Genomic DNA, 20,893 nt, shown 5'->3' with positions numbered 1-20,893 from the left:
ATGTTAACACTTGTAAAGCCAAAATTACATCTTTTAGCTAATGGAGGTTTAAAAGGTTTTAAATTCGCCGCTCCCGGCGAAATGCATTCTGGGAGGCAGTATGCGTACTGTGTAAATGGTCGGCTGGTTTTCGCATACTTATTATGAATTTAGTAGGCAGTATGCAGTATATACTCATCGAGTATGCTAGTATGCAGTATGCTAGTATACCATTCCGAACACAGCCCTTGTCTTTGTTGTTCTTTGTCTACCAACGAGGACCACGTTGGAGGACCAGTATTTCAGTACACGTTTACGTGCTATCCTCTGGGATGTAGGCTAGTGTCTGTACTTTTTACCCAAATCAATACATTAATCAATCAATCAGTTATAGAAGAACAAACAAAATATATTTGAGATCGTAATATGATATTGAACAGCTCCTTACAAGTTGGGCAGTGAGAGTCCAGTGGCAGTAATTAGTGAGGTGATGAGAAGCATGGTGCTGACCAAGACAACATGACTTCCGGAGCGATAGTACACCTGCCGCCCATTCAAGGGTTGTACTGGTCGATACGTCCCCACCATTGGAATTCCATTAGCAAACTGAAGCTGAGAAAAATCATCAAGCTGGAACACACACATGGAAATGATTAAACATATTAACGTAAATACTTTATTACGTTATACAAACCATACAAATAAATCTTCATGGGCTTGCATTATTCTCAATCAGAGAGATAAGAAGGCTACACTAAAGGGCTGACATGACCCGTACTGTGCTGGCATGGGTATTTTCTTTCATGTTGTACTTTCCAGCGCTGTTAGCCACTATGGATGCGTAACCAGGCCAGCACAGTACAGCTCGGTTCGTGCTCTAGTGTAACAGGCTATTACTTTACAGGTAATTCTGTACCTGTTGCTTGTGTAGTGGAATGGTGTCTTCAAACACTGTCCAAACAACAGATTCTGAACAGTTGGGTGTGGTGAGGGAGCCCTGGTAGCGATAATAGCTGTTACGCTCAGATGGGATAAGCATGTCCAGGGACACACCACTCAAAGTAGTGTTGGTGCCTAGAAGATAACACAGTAAAGACAATGTAATCACAAGCCAGTTGGAATTGAATGTGTAATCTTATCTGCACATTTAGGAGAGGCAATGATGACAGTGTAGACAGGTATACGTGATACAGAACAATATATAGCCTAGTTTATGAGATGAAACGACCTACCGGGTACTTTGATATTTTTCAGAGCATTTATGATTGAGTCATATTTTTTGTTTGAGGTTCCTGATTCCTGGAAATGTGAAGGAGGCACCGTCAATCAAATGCTAGACCATCCCAAACAAATGAACTTTATTTTTTCAGACTTTATTTTTACGCCCTTATTTCCACTTTGTGCATTAACCACCATGGTAACCTGAAGTGCAAACGTAACAAAATAAGGTAATCTGCTCAAAATACAAAACGGTCAAAGAAATATTGACCACAAATAAGAAACGTTGCACATTATGGTACAAAGAACTAGGCTACTAGAGGCAAATAAGACATTCTTGACGCCGTTACATTCTGTACTGTGATATTGTACCGGACCAAATAATATGCGTTTTGCAATAGAACTAGGTGCAAAAATACCTCAAAAAAGAATCCAAGTACCCCAACGCCTGCAGGATCTTTCAGAGCTTCAGTCAAAGAATTGTAGTTTTCTTTGATATTAACAATATGCAGCTGGAGATGTGATGATAATAATATATTTAAATAGATAGCTCAAGCATATGAAAAAAAACATGATTATTGTGTACAATAATATTGTCTACACATGTACTAAACCTAAAGAACATAATCTGGAATCAAAAGCATTGAATGAGTCATGACATTTAATGTAATTGTCATATTAGGAGAATAAATGCATTTAGTCATTATCTAATATACAGTGGGGGAAATAAGTATTAAACTTTTGTCCAGTAAATGTATTTCCAATGAGCCTATTCAAGCGAAATGTGCACCAGACTTTGGTATGAACTCAAACAACCCCGACAAATACATTACCTCCATTGGATATCTTTCTCCATCAATGGTGTGTTCAGATCCAGGGCCTCCATCTTTGCCCCAATGCAGGTGGAGCTCAGCTGCCTTGTATGTTACCCCCAGATTTCCACCTCCAACAGTCTTATTGGCAGGTAGTTTCACTATAACTGCATCAGGATCAAAGAGTTTAAGAGAAGGAAAAAGTATAATTGTATTTTTCTTTTACTTGTGTCCAGTATGTTGTGTAGGTCCGTAGGAATTCAACCAAAATGTTATGTAGTGCACTTTCAGACAACAATGTGGTAACATATGAACATTACCCAGGGATGTCAAAGTACTGTACCTGTGTGACCGTTGTTGGTGATGGACCCATGAAAGGCCTCTTGATAGCCTGTGAATGTGAATGGTGTGAGACGTCCATCTGGTAGAGCTTTCCTTGTCACAATGTTGATAGGAGACTGGGAGTTTCGTCCACATGGCTCTGCAACTGTTGCCCAAGCATCAGGTCCTTTGCAGCAACATAATAACAATAGAGAACAGATCAGATACTGTATGTACATTTAATTTGAGTTACAATTGGTAGATTTTAATATATAAATGGTTAAGGTTGTTTACCTGTGCAGTTGCTGTCACATGAAACCTGGGACTGGTAGCACCAATCTAGATATTTTAGGACACCATGATTGTTTTTAGTGTAATTAAAGTACAGAACTAGCAATTTCACTCAGAGTTTTACACATCCTCTATTCAAAACTGGGCCCCAAGATAAGTTGCAAAGTTCAATGTAATAAACATCACGCTGTGTCATACTGTACAGAAAGGATAATGAACATAAAATGTTGATTGCTTCAAGAGACAGAAGAGGAAGGAACATTTGCAGGTCACAAGAGAACCTCCTGATTCTCGAATAATAATAAGAAGAATTATTCGGTTAAATACAGAAATCCAGCAACAGGTCTGTTTTGTTTCATATCAGTGTTACGGTAATATTAAAACCTCTGAAATCGTAATCAGCATTTTGAAAACATGCCACTAATATCAATATCAATATTTTGATTAAATGTAAATGACCTCTAGTAGCTGCTCAACCAAAACAAAAATGTTTTACATGCAGTAGGAAGAAGGTTATCTTTGGGGAACATAGTCCAGAATATACATATGATACATATAATTTAAATGAATAGCCTACTGAAGGTCTACATCAACTATCAACCCATTGTAGTTACTAAATAAGAAAAAATCTAATAATCAATCTCACCTGCCCCTTCAATAATCACAATGGTGGCAAAGAAAAGTGAAAAAGGTAAATGCATTTTCATGTTTGGTTCGGTCACTGTTCATTATCTTCTAGGAGCAGTATTTAACTGTTGGACCGCAATTCACCTTTGGCAACCCCTCCCTTTCTATTACCTCTAGCCTTGACCAGATGATCAGATCTTTGGCTGCAAGTTATTTATGACTTGAAATGGGGTGTGCTCTCGTGTGAACACACTAGATAGATAGGTACTGAGACCTCAGGGGGAATTAAGGAGTTACAGCAGCTTACACACAAACAACAACAACAATAAATAGAATTAAAATATATATATAATAAATACAATAAGAACAGACCAGTATGATTTACCATCCCCCAGCCTGGCTCTGATCAGTAATTGTTGTGTCTTTGTGGCAGGCAGAAAAGAACTAAAGCGAACTAAAGTACTAAAGCGCTTAGTGCAATGTAGTTGTAATAGTCTGTTGCTAAAGGTGTTTCTCTGCTCTGCCAGTGTCATGTAGGGGATGGGAGGGATTGTCCATGATGGCTAGGAGTTTGGTCCTCATCCTCCTATTGGCCATCTCCTCCACTGTGTCCAGGGTGACACCAAGGACAGAACCAGTTTAACAAATAAGCTTGATGTATTTCTATGGAAAGGCTGTGCTTGACACTTCCATTGGACTGACGCCGGGGCGCTCATACAATCTCCGCGTCTGTTGCAGAGGAACAGGGTGACTGGCACCCTGTGACAAACTCGCAGATATGAGTGCTCTGGTGTCTTGCTCGGTAGTCTAATGGAAGTGCCCAGGTAATAGTTTTGCTATTATTGTCCTCTACTGCTGAACACCAAAACTCGAAGCGCTCTGGACTATGGAACGGTCTAGCATAGGCACAGCACATCAGCATAATAGCGATACTTGTTGTAAAGAAAAGGTCTATAATGCATTGAAATGACATTAAACTAAGATAATAAGATGGTTATCCTAAGTTTTCAAATCTTTATTAATAAGGAATTACAGAAAAAGTAAATGACATTTGTGGTTGTCTTCCCCATTGCCTAGAGCGAAATCTGTTGTGGTATTTCAAAATTGACCAATCAAACGTCACATCGTAGCACAGATGGTACCTTTCGCTTCGAGTCAGGAAGGGTAGCTAAAATCAGTATGCGTACTACGGCCTGGTACGGGCCAGTTGGCAGTGGAGAAAGCAAAACAAAGCGGGCGCACAGGTTACGGTACGGGACGGTAGTGGAGAGAAACGGTGACGACCCTCTAGAGAACGACACAGACACAGTATGGGTTTTAGCCCTAGGGCGTACTTAATAAAGAATAGTTCACACAGGGGGTTAAAGTCAAACTTAGGTTCTTCTCAGATCAAGGTTAGAAGGATAGCCTGGGGGGGGGGCTCTGCAGGTGTCGGTTGGGTGGCGCCTCTTAGTCCCGCCTCCGCCGGTCGGGTTCTCTCTTTAGGGAGACAGTACAGCCTGCGTTACAATTACCATGCTGGAATGTATTGCCACTAGTCGGCCCTCACCCTCTGTCTCAGTCCGGGTAGGGGTTCCTTCACTCTTGGGATTTGCCATGGGTAGGAGGTGGGCCGATGGTAGCTCGTGGGGATCAGTCGGTTGGTGCCTCTTGGGCCTAGGCTCCGCCTGTTGGGGCCTCTCTGCTAGGCTGGGCTCGACTGTTGCTAGGGAGACAGTATAGCATGCGTTACTGTTAAGGCTCAAATGTATTGCCGCTAGACGGCTCTCACCCTCTGTGTCAATTCCCCAATAGGTTCCTCCTCTAGGGGGCGTATGTCAGGTTGGCGTCAAGCCCAGGGTGGCTCAGTGGCTCTCACCCCAACGTGCGTGCTCCGGTTTCGGCCGCATCGAGCCAACAAGCTTGGGGTTGGTATCCCACGGCAACTGGTCTAATTGGGAGATGCAGGGCATGCAGGGTTTCCCTGTATCTCCTCTGCCCAGGGGCTGGAGTGGGTGCTGTCCCTGGTGCTGAAGGCCCTTAACCCCCGGCCGATAGGCAGGGTTGCCACACTCTGCAGATGGCAAACATCTGTTGTGCCTGAAGTCCAAGGTATAGAGAGTGAAGAGGAAGGGAGACAGAACTGTCCCCTGGGGGGCGCTAGTGCTGCTCACCACCGAGTCCGACACACATCCCTGCCTGGAGCCAAACAAAATGTGGCCAGTTGGTCAGGCAGTTCGTAATCCAGGAAACAATGGGGGAGTCCACTTGTTTCAACAGCATCTTATCCACAAGTAGTAAAGGCTGTATGGTGTTAAATGCACTGGAGAAGTCAGAGAACATTACCCCCACAGTGCTGCCAGCCTTATCTAAATGGGAGTGAGCTCTGTGTGGCAGGTAGATGATGGCATTATGCACACCAATATCTGCCTGGTAGGCAAACTGCAGGGGGTCCAATGATGTCTTCACCAGGGGCGTCATGTGTGCTAGCACCAGTCTTTCCATGGTCTTCATGATGTGGGATGTCAAGGCTACTGGTATATACTCATTCAGAACACTGGGGTTACTTTTCTTTGGTATCGGTACCAGGCAAGATGTTTTCTTCATTGATGGGACCTTTTCCAGACTGAGACTCAGGTTGAAGAGGTACTGGAGTACTCCACACAGTTGGTCCGTGCAGATTTTGAGCAGCCACAGGCTCACAGGGCCCGCAGTCTTCCTAGTGCAGAGTTTCCTCAACTCTTTCTTCACCCGAGCCGTATTGATGAAGCACTAGGAAAGAAAAACATGTAAGACTTGACAATGGCTACGGACGTAACTGTTGTCCTAATAAATCACACTATTTGCATCTGGAACCTGAGTGTGCGGCTTCTATTTCTTTTAAATGTAAGAAAAACATGTCATGCTGGCATCTGTGGAAAGCACTTCCACTCCAATATTGGCAACATTGTTAGTCGTCTTGTCATTATAATGTATCCCCCTAATTACCATACACGCAATGTCATTTACCAATACACCTTTACAAGTTGGTGTACAACTTTATCAATTTCATGCAAAACAATTGTGAAGTCAGCAGGTTCTGCAGCCCAATCTAAAGCCAATAACATTTCAAATTGGCAGGCATTCAATATTTGTATTGACAGACACAGTAGTAAATAACAGTAATTTTAGGATTTACAGAAGGGAAGGAGACGAGTAATAAGAGACAATGCAAACGTTCGGAGAGCAGTGTTGGCCCTCATAAATATTCAATTATGTGGGCGGAAATAGACATGGGCCTGAATTTCATAGGCCACATAAGTTAGGGAGTGACAGTGTGTGTCGCTGTTTGTCGATACAAACCATAGCTCTCACTCAGGGCCATACATCTAGACCTGAAACCGTGATACAGTTGTCCAGATATCACGAACATTCTCTTGCTTTTCACAGGAAAATGGATCGTTGGAAAGGAAGAGTTGCTCTTGTGACTGGGGCGTCAGTCGGAATAGGAGCGGCTATTGCCAAGGCTCTTGTCCAGCACGGTATGGTGGTTGTCGGCTGCGCCAGGAACATCGAGAAAGTAGAGGTGGGCACGTGATCTGCCGTAAATTGTCAAACTGTTTGCTACAACTTTGAAGTGTGAATTCCTATATCTTTTTAGCATGACATGTAGGTTTTGTCGTTGCAACCAGGGTGCAACGTTTGGTTGCTTTATTGTGACTTGTGATTACGCCCTATTATACAATATTTTAGATGTAACTGTATAGAGAAGGAATGCATTCGTATGTAGGCTATAGACCGCCGACATACATACTTGACCATTCGTTCATAAACAGTCGGCAAGTAATTTTTTCTGTCACAAGGATTACAGTAAGTTTGCGTCGTGTGTTACACGTTTTAGTTTAATGATACGTAATTAATCAATGCATATGCTGCATCTTTATTTTGCATACTGCAGACTTATATCATTACAGAGTTTTTGACCTCTTTGAACGTTTGAAACTATGGGCAGGAATCTTTTTATTAAGTATGAAACCTTTATATCATAAATTCCTATTTATATTTCCTCTTGATTTCAGAAACTGGCAGCTGAGTGCCAAAGCGCTGGACACTGTGGCACCTTAGTTCCCTTTAAGTGTGACTTGTCGAATGAAGAGGAGATCTTGTCTATGTTCTCTGCCATCAAGACCCTTCAGGGTGGTGTGGATGTTTGCATCAACAATGCTGGCTTGGCTCACCCAGAGTCACTGTTAAATGGCAAGACTGATGGCTGGAGGACCATGATAGATGTAAGTGTTGACCTCCAGAGTGTCAGCATCCTGGGAAAAAATCTCAGTCTCAGGATCTCAGTTTATTCCACGTTTTTATATTTGTTATAATAATTGGCAGGACCAACTCTAGGATCAGCCAAAATCTTTCAAACAGACAACATTTTCTATTACTGAAAGGTGGTCTTTTATACCTGTTTTTTCCAGAATCCTGCTGCTATCCTGATGTTTATCTAAAGAAGAATATGACAGCCTATTCTATTCCACGCCATGTATTAATTCCATCAATTTAATGCATCCATTATTGTCAGTGTGTTACTAAATTAATTTGTGGATATTCAGGTCAATATACTTGCATTGTCTATCTGCACACGTGAGGCTTACCAATCCATGAAAGAGAGAAAGGTGGATGATGGACACATCATAAACATTAACAGGTACAGGAATTATTTCACTACTTGTATCTATTCTCACTTGCAGATATTCATTTAGATAGTCAATGCCAGTCGTTAGTAAGAGAATTACATTACAATTACAGCTTACAGTCATTGCTTTGTCTTTGAACACTCCACTAGCCATATAACCATAATAATTGTGCGTCTTCCTTTATGTGTATGTGTGTTTCCTGTCATTGTGTTCTTCTGCTTCTTCTTCTCTCTTGCAGTATGGGTGGACATCGTGTAGTTCACAGTGCTGATGTGCACTTCTACAGTGCCACCAAATATGCTGTGACTGCCCTGACAGAAGGCCTCCGACAGGAGCTACGAGAGGCTAAAACTCACATAAGGGCTACAGTAAGAGTTATCAAAGTCACTCTCTTCTTACTAGAAGTCTGTCAATCATCTGGGAGGATGGGCTGGCTAACGGCCAAGCTCCACCATGGCCATCGAGCGTTGCGTCAAATGTGCGTTGCGTCCGAAATTGGGATCAAATGCATTGTAATCAATGAAAGGTGCTCCACCTGCTGCGTTGCGTCAGCGTTGCGTTGCGTCCGATGGCTGCGTCAAAAGTAGACATTCAAAAAAGTTTGATTTTTGACGGTGGACGCAGACGTCACAATGAGACCAATTGACAATTGACCAATGACAGTGGAGCTAGAGTAGAACGTTGACGTTGACGCAACGCAGTAGGTGGAGCTTGGACAACGGGAAGTTGACGCAACGCCGATGGCGAGTTGACGCAACGCAGCAGGTGGAGCTTGGCCGTAAAAGAGATGATCAGTCTAATGGTTAATTTATTTAATAACTAATAATAATGTACTCCTTTTGGCAGTGTATATCTCCTGGTTTGGTGGAGACAGAATTTGCCTTCCGGCTTCACTGCCTCAACCCAGAGAAAGCTGCTGCCACGTATGAGAGCGTAAAGGTAACATTTGATGTCTGTTCATACAGTTGGTACTCTTATTGTGTTTGAATGTAGGCATATAAATTAAAGTTCTACTGTCTTCCTTCCTACAGTGCTTGGAAGCAGTTGACATTGCCAGTGCTGTTACATATGCTTTAAGTGCACCTCCACATGTGCAGGTAAGAATGCCTCATTGTGTGTGTGTGTGTGTGTGTGTGTGTGGGGGGGGGGGGGGGGGGGGGGCAGGCTCTTTAATTCAATGCTGCTCTTATTCTTACATTTGATCTTTTTTCATATATAGATTGGTGATATACAAATGCGACCGGTGGAACAGGTGCCATAGGTGTGTTGGAGGAATGTGATGCACCTTACCTAATCTGCATTGAAGAGGATTGGAAGAGTCCACCTTATCATCATGACCTGACAAAAGAAAATTGGGAGTGTGGGTTTTGTTTTACTTTAATTTAAAAAAATAACGTAGCAAATCAACCTAGCTACATGAGCTTCAGATAAATTGTGCACTACACAGGATTTTGATGTATGTAAATGCTAAAATAAATATGTTTAAATCTTGTCGGGAGATAAATGTAATATGTTTGATGTTCTGTTCTGAGTCAGGTGATCTCATGAATGATCAACAACACATATATCCTTTTAGATTATTGTTTTCTCTAGTGCTCTCCCTGGATGAACATTCTTCATGAATTTAATTTGAGTAAAAATACTTTTTACTGATAGTCTTTCACAAGTTGAAGTGTTCACATGAATAACAATGCTAATGTCACAGTGTGTAGCTCTAATTGGCACCGATTGCACATCTTGTTCTAGCCCTGGCTACTGAGTGCTGCCTGGCAGTGGTCAGCTGTGACGTTCTTGCGTCGCCTCCATTCTGACTTTTGAGGGATTTTTCTGCATCCTAGTCTTGGAATTTGCTTGCACCCACTGCTAAACTAGCTAGAAGATATTGTATTTTATAAAGAGCAATGATTGTTTTCCTGTAGTTAATTATCTTAGAAGGCGCTCATCTTGAAAATCAGTCGGGTCGGACATCAAAGGTAAGTGCCGTTAATGCGATCATGTGTGCGTTGGGAGTCAGCCAGCTGTTGTGCACCGCTGTAGAGCATAGCAGGTCTGCTAGCTGGCCTCGCTAGTTCGCCGTCCATCTCTTATGCTGGCGTAGCTTCTCTGCACTGCAGTCTGCAGGCACGCTTAGCGGTGGTTGCATGATATCAAGTGCGCATGATAACGGTCTTAGCGCGTTAGTCTTCATGACTCCGGTTACCTTTGATATGTATTATGTTGTCATTGACAGAAGACATGTATGTAATACCTGTAAGCTTTCATTTCCTCGCCCTAGTACTATGTATGTGGCTTGCTTGCCTACATTGTAGCCAGCAGTGTCAGCCACATTATTCAATAACTGTCCACAAATAGCTTGTATTTTCCCCCCACATATCCACATTCCACACTGTCTACATACATCATTAAAATCAGTGGTGAGAGTTTTGAGGAATCTTATCAGGTACTAGCCTACATATGCATACTACATTAAGCCTACATGTTTTGGCAATTGTTCACGGTTAATAAAAAGCATGTTTATTATTGCCTCTTCAATAGCCCCCGAAAAAATGTCAGACTTCATCGAAAGTGAAGCAGAGGAATCTGAGGAGGAATTTAGGGGTTCAGAAGAGAAAAAAGAGCAAAAGAATACTTTAACCAATGATGGTAAGTAATCTGTCATTTGTTTTAATTTAAATGTTCCCATTGTAGAGCACATAATGAAATAGTCATACTGCTGTATATTACGTTGCCTAGTAAGTGAGATAAAATAAAAAATAAAAAACACCAAAAGCAACTGAAATTAAACAGTGCTGAGAAACAAAAACTGGAAATGGATACTATTCCATATTTTTGCATATTTTACAAGTTTGATTTCTCCTAGATGAGGAAGAGGAGGAGAACACAGAGGACCAAGATGAGCATGGAAACCTGCGTGGTCTGATTGATGATAATGTGGATGGGGAGGAAGAGGAGGAAGAAGGGAAGAGAGAAGGAGAAGGAGGAGATAGTGACTCTGCGGAGGAAATAGGCCACCGTAAGAGGAAGCGAAGTAAGTGGTTATTCCTACACCATTTAATTCCACAAAGGTGTTACCTACCACCTGCCTATGTTCACTGCCGCTCACAGATCTGATAGGGCTGGATAGTTGTAAGCAACATAATGATAGCGTACACATGCCCAGTCATATCAGATCTGTCAAGGGTAGTGAACAAGGGCAAATGGGAGGGAACAGCTCTCGAGAATGAAACAATCTTTCATCATTAATTTCTTCCCATCTGTAGTGCACTATTATTGCCTCCCAGTCACAATTCAGACTGTTTCACCTCGGTCTTTGATTATGGCAGCAGGAATGAGAAAAGCCTTTTGTGTAAGAGTTTGTGTTTTCTGTCAACAGGCTACGATGACCGCTTGGATGATGATGACATTGATCTCATTGAGGAGAATCTGGGAGTAAAAGTGAAGAGGGTAAATGTATAGCCTACACGAAGCTATCATGATTCAAGACAAGTCAGATGCATGGATCCCTGGAAAGGAGGTTGGTGTCATGTTTTTATCTCCTCCATAACAATTACTCCTTCTCCATCACTGTGGACAGCAAAAGTTCCGGCGTTTACGAGATATATCTGACGATGAGGATGAGGAGGGCAATGACGAAATCAGGGAGGCCCATGAAAAGGACATGATTGCCGATGAGATCTTCATGGGGGGCGGCCTGGACGAGGGTGAGGCCCTGGATGTGCCTTTACACCCAGGAGAGGATGAGGAGGACGATGACGAGGAGTCAGGTACTGTATGGAGATCTAGATTTTGAAATGGAGGATTTATTCTCTCCTAAATTAATAAAGAAATCTATCGAAAGAGATGGTAGCTGTTCAGATTTCAATTATCAAACACCTATATAAAACGTTAAACAATTGTGCCTTTGAAATTAACAGATATTGATGACTTTATTGTGGATGATGATGGACAGCCTTTGAAGAAACCCAAGTGGAGGAAGAAGTTGCCAGGGTATACAGATGCGTAAGTAACTGGACTGCACTTAAACTGCATATAGCACATCATTCCAAAGCACTTAACAATGGCCTCTCATTCACCTATTCACACACACATTCACAGCAAGCTACCATGCAAGTTGCCGGTCCCATTCCTTGGGAGCAATTTGGGGTTCTTGCCCAAGGACACTTCGACACGTGGACAGGAGAAGCCGGGTATCAAACCGCCAATCTTGCGATCATTAGACACCGGCTCTACCTCCTGAGCCACAGCCGCCCCAAGTGATTCTGACACTCCGCTTTTTCCACCTGCAAGCTTACCCTAAAGTACATTCGGAAATCCTTGTTTATCCCTACTCACATGTATAATTAACTGAGCATCAATCTCTGTTTCACAGAGCACTTCAGGAGGCCCAGGAGATATTCGGAGGGGACTTTGACTTTGCAGAGTTTGACACTGAGGCCTATGATGATGCAGAAGAGGAGGAGGAGGATGCTGAGGATGAATCCTGGGACCGGCCCAAGAAGCAGGCTAAGAAGAGGGTAGGCCGCCGCAGCATATTCGAGATCTACGAGCCCAGCGAGCTGGAGAGTAGCTACATGACGGACCAGGACAATGAGATCCGCTCCACTGATATGCCCGAAAGGTTCCAGGTGTGTATGTTTGAACACTTGAAACATTGTCTGCTACAACATACAGTAGTCGCATAGGACCCATCCCATTTCTCGAGCTCATAAACAGATCTTCAGTAGGAACTGTAGTGGAATCAGTAAAAGGAGGGGTCTGATCACATGCACCCATAGTCTCACCAATCAAGTCCCTTTTTGTTTTTGTTGCATAGTTGCGCTCCACTCGTGTGAAGCCTGCTGAGGACAATGAGCTTGAAGAGGAGGCAGAGTGGATCTATAGAAATGCCTTCTCCACTCCCACCATTTCCATACAGGTAATGATGGTGTATGTCTATGTGTGGGCCATTGCACATGTAGAGAGAACTAGCTTCAGTCTACAGTCTTCCACTCGCATAATTGCTGATCCTGCACTTTTGCTGTTTTTACCACTTGTGGGTTGTTATACATTATATGACCTTTTGCTTCAGGAGAATACAGAGTATTTGGAAAGAGGTCCGACTACTAATTTCAGCAGAAAAGGCCCTAGCACCATCCAGAAGATTAAAGAAGCCTTGAATTTCATGAGGAACCAACACTTTGAGGTATTGTACAATAAGTAGGAGTAGAAGCACTTAATGAATGCCCTTTTTTTATTTAAGTGAGGTGGTTATACCTTTGTAACCTCAAAATGTATCTTACCTCTGGCAGCTAATGTCATCAGAAAGATATTTTGGATGTATTTGTTTAATGTATTTAATTTTCACCTGTTCAAGGTTCCATTCATAGCGTTCTACAGGAAAGAGTATGTGGAGCCGGAGCTTAATATCAATGACCTGTGGAAGGTTTGGCAGTGGGATGAGAAGGTAATTGCATTGGATTTATATACACATCCCTTTTGTCCCTTTTACTATAACTGCACGTTAAACTTTCTTGTAAGTATTTTCTATGTTTTTTTATTATTGTAAAGCACATTTTACTACTTGTTCTACAGAATGTGCTATACACATAAAGTTGATTATCGTCGTTAGTGATGTGATTTGATTGGAATAACATTATGTGAGCTTTGATTTTTGGTGTTTTTTCGCCTTAGTGGTCCCAGCTGAAGACCCGCAAACAAAACCTGCGCCGCCTTTTCCAGAAGATGCAGGCCTTCCAGTTTGAGCTGATCTCTGCAGACCCTGACAAGCCTTTGTCAGATGGGATACGCCCACTGGACACACCAGATTTAGAGAGGTATGGCTTTAGCTGTAGGCAATTGTAATTACTTTTGTATTTTGTTATGAAAACAAGCAATTGATTGTATACTTTATTTGTTTATCTGGCCAGGCTGAAGGATGTCCAGTCTGGTGATGAACTGAGCGATGTGTACAATCATTTCCTCTTGTACTATGGCCGGGACATCCCAAAGATGCAAAATGCAGCAAGGTCCAGCAAGAAGAAGTTGAAAAAGATCAAAGAAGTGAATGAGGATGGTAGAATTTAGATTTATATCGCTTGAGATTTTTAATTTGTATGAAAACACTTTTTTCGTTGCCACTCACAGATGAGCTCCTGTCTTTCACTCACAGATGAGCTCCTGTCTTTTACTCACAGATGAGCTCCTGTCTTTCACTCACAGGTGAGCCTGAACCAGAGGAGGAGGAGCAAGAAGAAGAAGAGGAGCAGCCAAAGGGACCGGACCTGAAGCTTGCATCTCGAAGAGACATGTACAGCATCTGCCAGAGTGCTGGGCTAGGTCAGTGCACCACCAACTGTGTCCAGGAGGTGTCACTGTCAACATAGCACTCATTGGGGCGCTTAGGTGGTGTAGCGGGTTAAGCGTTGACCATGTAACCGCAGGGTCCCCGGTTCGATTCCGGCCGGGGACATATCCTGCATGTCATCCCTCCTCTCTCTCTCACCCATCCTTCCTGTCTCAATCTCTACTATATCTGTCAATAAAAATAAATTTAAAATGAGTGGGACTGCCCCACTCAGAAAAAATAACTTAAAACAAACAAACAAACATAGCACTCATTGATCACATTGAGATACACATGATCTGCAATTACTTTTTAGTTCAGAGTTTCCCTTCTCTGTCAGATGGCCTAGCAAAGAAGTTTGGACTGACCCCAGAGCAGTTTGGAGAGAATCTGCGTGACAGCTACCAACGCCACGAGACAGAGCAGTTTCCCGCAGAGCCGCTGGAGCTGGCTAAAGACTACATCTGCAGGTCAGAAATAAAACATTTCATGTATTTCATCTCATATTCAGCACCTGGCTACAGTGTGACTACTAAGTCTTTTTGGATGTTAGCGTTACATTTTCAGGTCAACAGAAGCACACTGATAATAACACTGTATTCAGATACAGCTCTTGTGTTGGTATGTTGGCATTGAGAGGTGAATCCAAATCCATGCTGTTTGCCTCTGTAGCCAGTTCAGCACAGCCGAGGCGGTACTGGAGGGAACTCGCTACATGGTGGCAATGCAGTTAGCCAGGGAGCCTCTGGTCAGACATGTGCTTCGGCAGACGTTCCAGGAGAGGGCTAAGATCAACATCAAACCCAGCAAGAAGGGCAAGAAGGTATGGATCTCTCTGCAATGACCTCCATGTTTAGTATTGGTATATAGTTGGTTGATATTGATCAGGGATATCGTGGAGGGTCAGCGCTGTTTACTTATGTTAGTTTATGTTTGCCTCATTTTCTCAAGTGTCCAGAACATGTTTCTCCCACTACATCCCTGATATTGATTGGTACATATACAGTATGTCATCATGGCACATGCATATGGAGAGCACTTGCTATTTTGTTCCTTTGATATAGCACTCTTGTCAAAATCTCTTCTGCAGGATGTGGATGAAGCCCATTTTGGCCATTCTTTTAAGTACCTGAAGAACAAACCTGTGAAAGAGCTCAATGGAGACCAGTTCCTCCGAATGTGCCAAGCAGAGGAGGAGGGCTTGCTGACCATCAACATCTGTATTGACCTGTTAGGAGTGAAGGGGTGAGGGTGTGGTATTGTGTGTTAAAGCCATAATGCCAGAGAGGCTTTGATTGTAAACTAGATGGGCTGAACTACATCATATTCTGTGAGTGTTGTGATACCCTTTACAAACCCTTTCGTTGACGCTGTTCCTCACGGTTTAATCTTTCCATCAGGAAGTCTGTCTTTGTTAAAAGCTCTATACAAATAAATGTGATTGATTAATTGATTTGAGCAGGTACGGTGACCAGACTTACTTTGAGGAGATCAAGCAGTTTTACTACAGAGACGAGTTCAGCCACCAGGTCCAGGAGTGGAACCGTCAGCGCACCCTGGCCATCGAACGCTCTCTCAAGCAATTCCTCTACCCTCAGATGGCCAAAGAGCTGAAGAACAAGTTAATCGCAGAGGCAAAGGAGAACATTGTCAAGGTATTCACAAGTCGTCTCTTAAAGGCATTGTTTCGTCTTTCTTGAAGTTTAACATTATTTGTTAGGGTGTTGTTGGTTCATCCAGACAGTTTTTAAATCCATTGGGTCGTTGTTAAGCAACAGAATCTCTATGTTAGCTTTTTACCATTAGTAATGAAATAGGAAACCGCATGCATGCTAACTACATTGTTAAATAACTACCTAATGGATTCAAAGACTATCTGGATAGACCAAAAACAGAAATTAAAAAATTAAAAATAAAAGAGAGAGAACTATCCCTTCAAACTAACGAGAATAAGCTATGGTCCCGCAGAAAGATGAATGAATTAATGAATTAATGAATGGTCTTTATTGTCATTAATACAGTACAGGTACCATACAACGAAATTTGGGAGGGGGGGCTCCCCTGGTGCTAGGAAAAAAATACTAAAAACAAGAAGGGAAAAAGAGCTGGTTTACATAAATAAAGGCTATATACACTATCCACTATACTATACTATACAAATAAAACACTGTGCTGTACTCTATGCTATGCTATAAATATCCTAACATTTCCTATCTCTGAACCTTATGTACCCGAGGGTTGTCATATTGCACATAGTATTATTGCACATTCATTTAAAGTGTCGCAGTTTGCAGGTTTGAAATGTTCACTGATCCATTACAATAAACATAATATCATTTAATTTAATAATTTATAATATCATTTAAGTTAATTTAAGTTAATTTTGTTTACTTTGATGTGACAACGTTGTTAAACTCTGGTATTGATAACTTTTTCTCTCGTTCTGGCATTGACTTTCCAAAGCAGGCGGCTCAGGGCATTGATGTATGTTGAGCCCACAGTTTTGTGATAGTGGTTGCCCGCCCACCCCCCAGGCCTGCAGCAGGAAGCTGTATAACTGCCTGAAGGTGGCCCCCTATCGGCCCGAACAGCAAGTGGAGGAGGACGAGGAGGACCTCATGGTAGAAGCCCAGGGGAAGGGGATCCGTGTGCTGGGGGTGGCCTTTGCATCCAGCAGGTACAGTACACTGACAGTGCACTGTCCTTGACTGTAATTCATTGTTATTTTCCACTCTTCTTTCGTAGTTGTATTCATTTTACATAGAGAGTTGACAGGATTAAACCAGACCGTAACCTAATATCCCTCTCTCCTCAGAGACACCCCTGTATTCTGCGCTCTTGTGAATGGTGATGGTGAGGTGTCAGACTTCCTGAGGCTTCCTTACTTCCTGAAGAGGAGGAACGCATGGCGAGAGGATGAAAGGGAGAAAAAGGTTGATTAACAATCAAATCAAACACATCTTTAATATACCAGAGGGGTGATTTGTTTACAGAAAATGTTTACAGAAAATGCTTAAGTGCTTCAAGTGATAGATTATAAAATCTGTTAAAAAGTTCTCACTTCTATTTCAAGAACTTTGCAGTCTGACAACATTGGATACAATAGTTGCCCGACATTCATTTTCTGATATTTGTCTCACAATACCGTTAGCTCCAGGATATTGAAAGCTTGAAGAAGTTTCTGAACAAGAAGAAACCTCACATCATTGCTGTAGCTGGAGAGAACAGGTTTGCTGCCCCTTTTTAATCGCCTTCTTCCATGCCATTCTCTGACAAGAGTTAAAATAGCTTACTAACATGACAAACATGTTAAATCCTAGTCCTTTACTCCCTAGCAAAAGTCCACCTTGCCTATCAGTGAGCAAAGTAGAGCTTCTACTATCTTGCTTTAACCTATCCAATCCAGATCTATCTGTAAGTGTATCGGGAATAGGGGCTAGGATTTGTTTCTGGCCTGGGCCTGAGGGTTATGGTTTCCATACATCCCCTCTGTAGGGATGCCCAAATGATCCTTGAGGATATTAAACGCACTGCCAGTGAGCTGGAGCAGGAGTCTTCTTTCCCCCCCATCGGAGTGGAGCTGGTCGACAATGAACTTGCCATGCTCTACATGAACAGCAAGAAGTCAGAGGTCAACTCCTACCTTCAACTTCCTGAATGAATAAGCACAAAAGTCAAAACATTTCTCACCTCACAATAGACTATTTTTCATTAATTGTATACATTATAGGTAACGTTGTAGGTAAAATAGTTTAATATTCGTAGTGTTTTTATTGTTGTTGTTGTTGTTGTTGTTATTATGATAATGATTATGATTCTTATGATTCTTATTATTATCATCCACAGGCAGATTTTCGGGACTACCCCCCTATCCTGAGGCAGGCAGTGTCTGTAGCCAGGAAGATCCAGGACCCCCTGGTAGAGTACGCCCAGGTGTGCAGCAGCGACGAGGACATCTTGTGCCTGAAGCTGCACCCTCTACAGGTAATGAAACGGTAGATGCTAATTGGGATCCTGGGGACAATCCTAACCTTACTGTAAACTGTGTCCTTGTCCTTTGACTCTCCACAGGAGCATGTGGTGAAGGAGGAGCTGCTGAATGCCTTGTACTGTGAGTTCATCAACAGGGTCAATGAGGTGGGTGTGGACGTGAACAGGGCCATGGCCCACCCCTACACCCAGAGCCTGGTGCAGTATGTCTGTGGCCTGGGACCCAGGAAGGGCTCCCACCTGCTCAGGGTAAGCCAGGGCTAACAACAGGCCTCTCCCATAGAGATTATATATGTATATATACATCTATAAAATCTACAGAGTACATTCTATTCCTCCCATTCATTGCAAAGATTAAGAAAATTGTGAAAGTACTTTAAAAATGGAGCAGGAATTTCCTGGCACTTCACAGTGTATTTAGGGGAGTGTCTCTAGTGTGTATTGTGGGTCTGTGCTTTCAGATCCTGAAACAGAACAACACTCGTCTGGAAAACCGCACTCAGCTGGTCACCATGTGTCACATGGGGCCCAAGGTCTTCATCAACTGTGCTGGCTTCATCAAGATTGACACAGCCTCTCTGGGGGATAGGTCAGACTCAACCTTGTTGCTGTGTGTAATTAAGAATCTGATCTTCGTTGACTTACAGTACCTGTATGGATAAAAGTTCAATAGAAAAGACAAATATGTGTCTCTCCCTGCAGCACTGACTCCTACATTGAGGTTCTGGATGGGTCTCGGGTGCACCCAGAGACCTACGAGTGGGCTCGCAAGATGGCGGTGGATGCCCTAGAGTATGATGAGTCAGCAGAGGACGCTAACCCTGCCGGAGCGCTGGAGGAGATTCTGGAAAACCCGGAGCGGCTCAAGGACCTGGACCTGGACGCCTTTGCTGAAGAGCTGGAGAGACAGGTCAGTGTGAATGCAAAGTTCCCCAAAATAAAGGTAATATTTCTAATAGAAATGATCCAATGGGAGTTTTGAATACTGCAGCTAGCTATTTCATGGTGTGCAATCTATTCTCACACTGTTTACTTTTGTTTAACTGTTAAATAATCACTTCTCAAAGACATTGTTAAAGTCAAGGCACCATAAAATCATGAGTATTATGAGTTTGTAGGTATTCTTTGTATGGTTTACCACTGTTCTGCTCAAGCTAAATGAGTGCCAAAGTATTCCTTCACTAGATGGTTACAACGAGCTGACACATCCTTATGGCAATGTTAGAGCTCACTGTATGCGACTATCCATGTCAACAGGGCTATGGTAACAAGGGTATCACTCTGTATGACATCCGTGCTGAGCTGAGCTGCAGGTACAAGGACCTACGGTCTATCTACAGGGGCCCCAACACAGAGGAGATCTTCAACCTGCTCACCAAAGAGACACCAGAGACCTTCTACATTGGTAATTACACTGTAGGCTCTGATATCTCATTTCTGTGGCCCAATTGTCATGTTCTATCACGGTTTTAGACAGTTTGATTGGAAATATCTATCATATTGTCAAATTACCAAAGGCCAAATGGCCAACTGTCTCCTAAAGGTCACAAGCTGTCGTTTTCTCAGATAATACACTTACTTGCCTTGTGGGGTTTCTCTGGCTGGAACTAATCCCATCGTTCTGTTCTGGAATGCATTATCACCAAATGGTGAAGTGACACTAGAGTTGAAGTATCACCTGTAATGGTCTTGTCTGTGTTGCTCCCTCTCCAGGTAAACTGATCACCAGTGTAGTGACAGGCATTGCTCACCGGCGCCCACAGGGGGAGAGCTATGACCAGGCCATAAGGAACGATGAGACAGGTCTGTGGCAGTGCCCATTCTGTCAACAGGACAACTTCCCTGAGCTCAGCGAGGTGAGAGGTTTTTGCCGTGGTACTGTTCTTTGGGTTGTCTTAATACAGCCTAATAACCAGGACAGACACTAAAAATCAGGACAGACACTTATTTGGTTTGGTATAATAATGTGAGTTTTTCATGTGTAGGTACTGTTTTGCAATAAATAATTGATTACAAAAAAAAATACAGCCTAATAACTGTCAATGACATGTGCTCTGTTGGTGACCATCATGTTGAGGAGTAGTTTCCTAACTTTAAAGCGCTGTCAGGGATGCAGGGTCACTAACACAATTTAAACAATATAGCGAATACATTCTAAGTGTACTTGATTTCTATGACATATCTGGTGTGCTCAAGGAATGATGTTAGTATTTCACAGTATTTCTTCCCATCCCTAGATGAGCAATGTCTCCATAGCAACATCCCTCTTCCAACATTCCTCCCTGGTCCAAATAAGTCTCCAACAGCTCTTGTTGTCTGTTACAGGTATGGAATCATTTTGACAGTGGCTCGTGTCCCGGCCAAGCTATCGGGGTGCGCTGTCGCATGGACAATGGAGTCACCGGCTTTATCCCCACCAAGTTCCTCAGTGATAAAGTGGTCAAACACCCTGAGGAAAGGGTCAAGGTATCCCCATTGTTTCCCTTCAAAAACTATTGGTCTATTGTTCTTATCCACAATGTGCCCATTGTTCATTGACTTATGCTCATTTACGAACATTAACACTTTCTAGTGGGGTAGGAAGTGGAATCACGCCATTGAAACTAATTAAAAAACCCTCCGGAAGTTTGACCGACCTGTAGGTTGAAAAAAACTAAAATTCTGTTATTCGATTTAGGGTC

The 20,893-nt window shown here is 42.7% G+C and overlaps 3 protein-coding genes across 4 annotated transcripts in view; 2 read left to right on the top strand and 1 right to left on the bottom strand.

Moving 5' to 3' along the window:
- Positions 1-423: 423 nt before the first annotated feature.
- ca4b (carbonic anhydrase IV b) lies at positions 424-3,322 on the bottom strand (the record flags this gene model as incomplete). The annotated part of the gene is made up of 8 exons (XM_080527266.1): positions 424-609; positions 896-1,053; positions 1,212-1,278; positions 1,617-1,709; positions 2,031-2,176; positions 2,353-2,517; positions 2,625-2,669; positions 3,268-3,322. The coding sequence occupies 8 exons, from the start codon at positions 3,320-3,322 to the stop codon at positions 424-426; spliced, it is 915 nt and encodes a 304-aa protein (XP_080383392.1).
- A 3,276-nt stretch (positions 3,323-6,598) lies between these two features.
- On the top strand, positions 6,599-9,357 carry LOC308152409 (dehydrogenase/reductase SDR family member 11-like). 2 transcript variants are annotated; one of them, XM_080525387.1, is made up of 7 exons: positions 6,599-6,792; positions 7,286-7,495; positions 7,817-7,911; positions 8,139-8,268; positions 8,747-8,839; positions 8,932-8,997; positions 9,120-9,357. In XM_080525387.1, the coding sequence occupies exons 1-7, from the start codon at positions 6,661-6,663 to the stop codon at positions 9,159-9,161; spliced, it is 768 nt and encodes a 255-aa protein (XP_080381513.1). In that variant the 5' UTR covers positions 6,599-6,660; the 3' UTR covers positions 9,162-9,357. The 2 variants fall into 2 exon arrangements, with proteins under 2 accessions (XP_080381513.1, XP_080381514.1); XM_080525388.1 differs by lacking the exon at positions 6,599-6,792 and adding an exon at positions 6,979-7,076.
- Positions 9,358-10,446: 1,089 nt separating this feature from the next.
- Positions 10,447-20,893, top strand: part of LOC308154087 (transcription elongation factor SPT6-like) — a gene marked incomplete at both ends in the record, with an annotated part of 15,031 nt that continues 4,584 nt past the window's right edge. Inside the window, 27 exons of the mRNA XM_080527265.1 lie at positions 10,447-10,543; positions 10,761-10,928; positions 11,274-11,344; positions 11,475-11,664; positions 11,815-11,899; positions 12,270-12,525; positions 12,714-12,815; positions 12,969-13,082; positions 13,254-13,343; positions 13,571-13,713; positions 13,807-13,952; positions 14,114-14,215; positions 14,563-14,692; positions 14,895-15,045; positions 15,313-15,467; positions 15,685-15,877; positions 16,757-16,899; positions 17,038-17,155; positions 17,374-17,450; positions 17,718-17,853; positions 18,069-18,206; positions 18,294-18,461; positions 18,674-18,801; positions 18,915-19,122; positions 19,470-19,617; positions 19,926-20,068; positions 20,538-20,678. Coding sequence (XP_080383391.1) covers positions 10,447-10,543; positions 10,761-10,928; positions 11,274-11,344; positions 11,475-11,664; positions 11,815-11,899; positions 12,270-12,525; positions 12,714-12,815; positions 12,969-13,082; positions 13,254-13,343; positions 13,571-13,713; positions 13,807-13,952; positions 14,114-14,215; positions 14,563-14,692; positions 14,895-15,045; positions 15,313-15,467; positions 15,685-15,877; positions 16,757-16,899; positions 17,038-17,155; positions 17,374-17,450; positions 17,718-17,853; positions 18,069-18,206; positions 18,294-18,461; positions 18,674-18,801; positions 18,915-19,122; positions 19,470-19,617; positions 19,926-20,068; positions 20,538-20,678 — 3,741 coding nt within the window. The remainder of the gene's footprint in view (positions 10,544-10,760; positions 10,929-11,273; positions 11,345-11,474; positions 11,665-11,814; positions 11,900-12,269; positions 12,526-12,713; positions 12,816-12,968; positions 13,083-13,253; positions 13,344-13,570; positions 13,714-13,806; positions 13,953-14,113; positions 14,216-14,562; positions 14,693-14,894; positions 15,046-15,312; positions 15,468-15,684; positions 15,878-16,756; positions 16,900-17,037; positions 17,156-17,373; positions 17,451-17,717; positions 17,854-18,068; positions 18,207-18,293; positions 18,462-18,673; positions 18,802-18,914; positions 19,123-19,469; positions 19,618-19,925; positions 20,069-20,537; positions 20,679-20,893) is intronic.

Source organism: Nansenia antarctica, assembly GCF_963989245.1.
Source record: "Nansenia antarctica genome assembly, chromosome: 3".
Taxonomy (NCBI): Eukaryota; Metazoa; Chordata; class Actinopteri; order Argentiniformes; family Microstomatidae; genus Nansenia; species Nansenia antarctica.
Note: the sequence above shows the minus strand (reverse complement) of the source record. Positions and strands in the feature narration are given on the sequence as shown.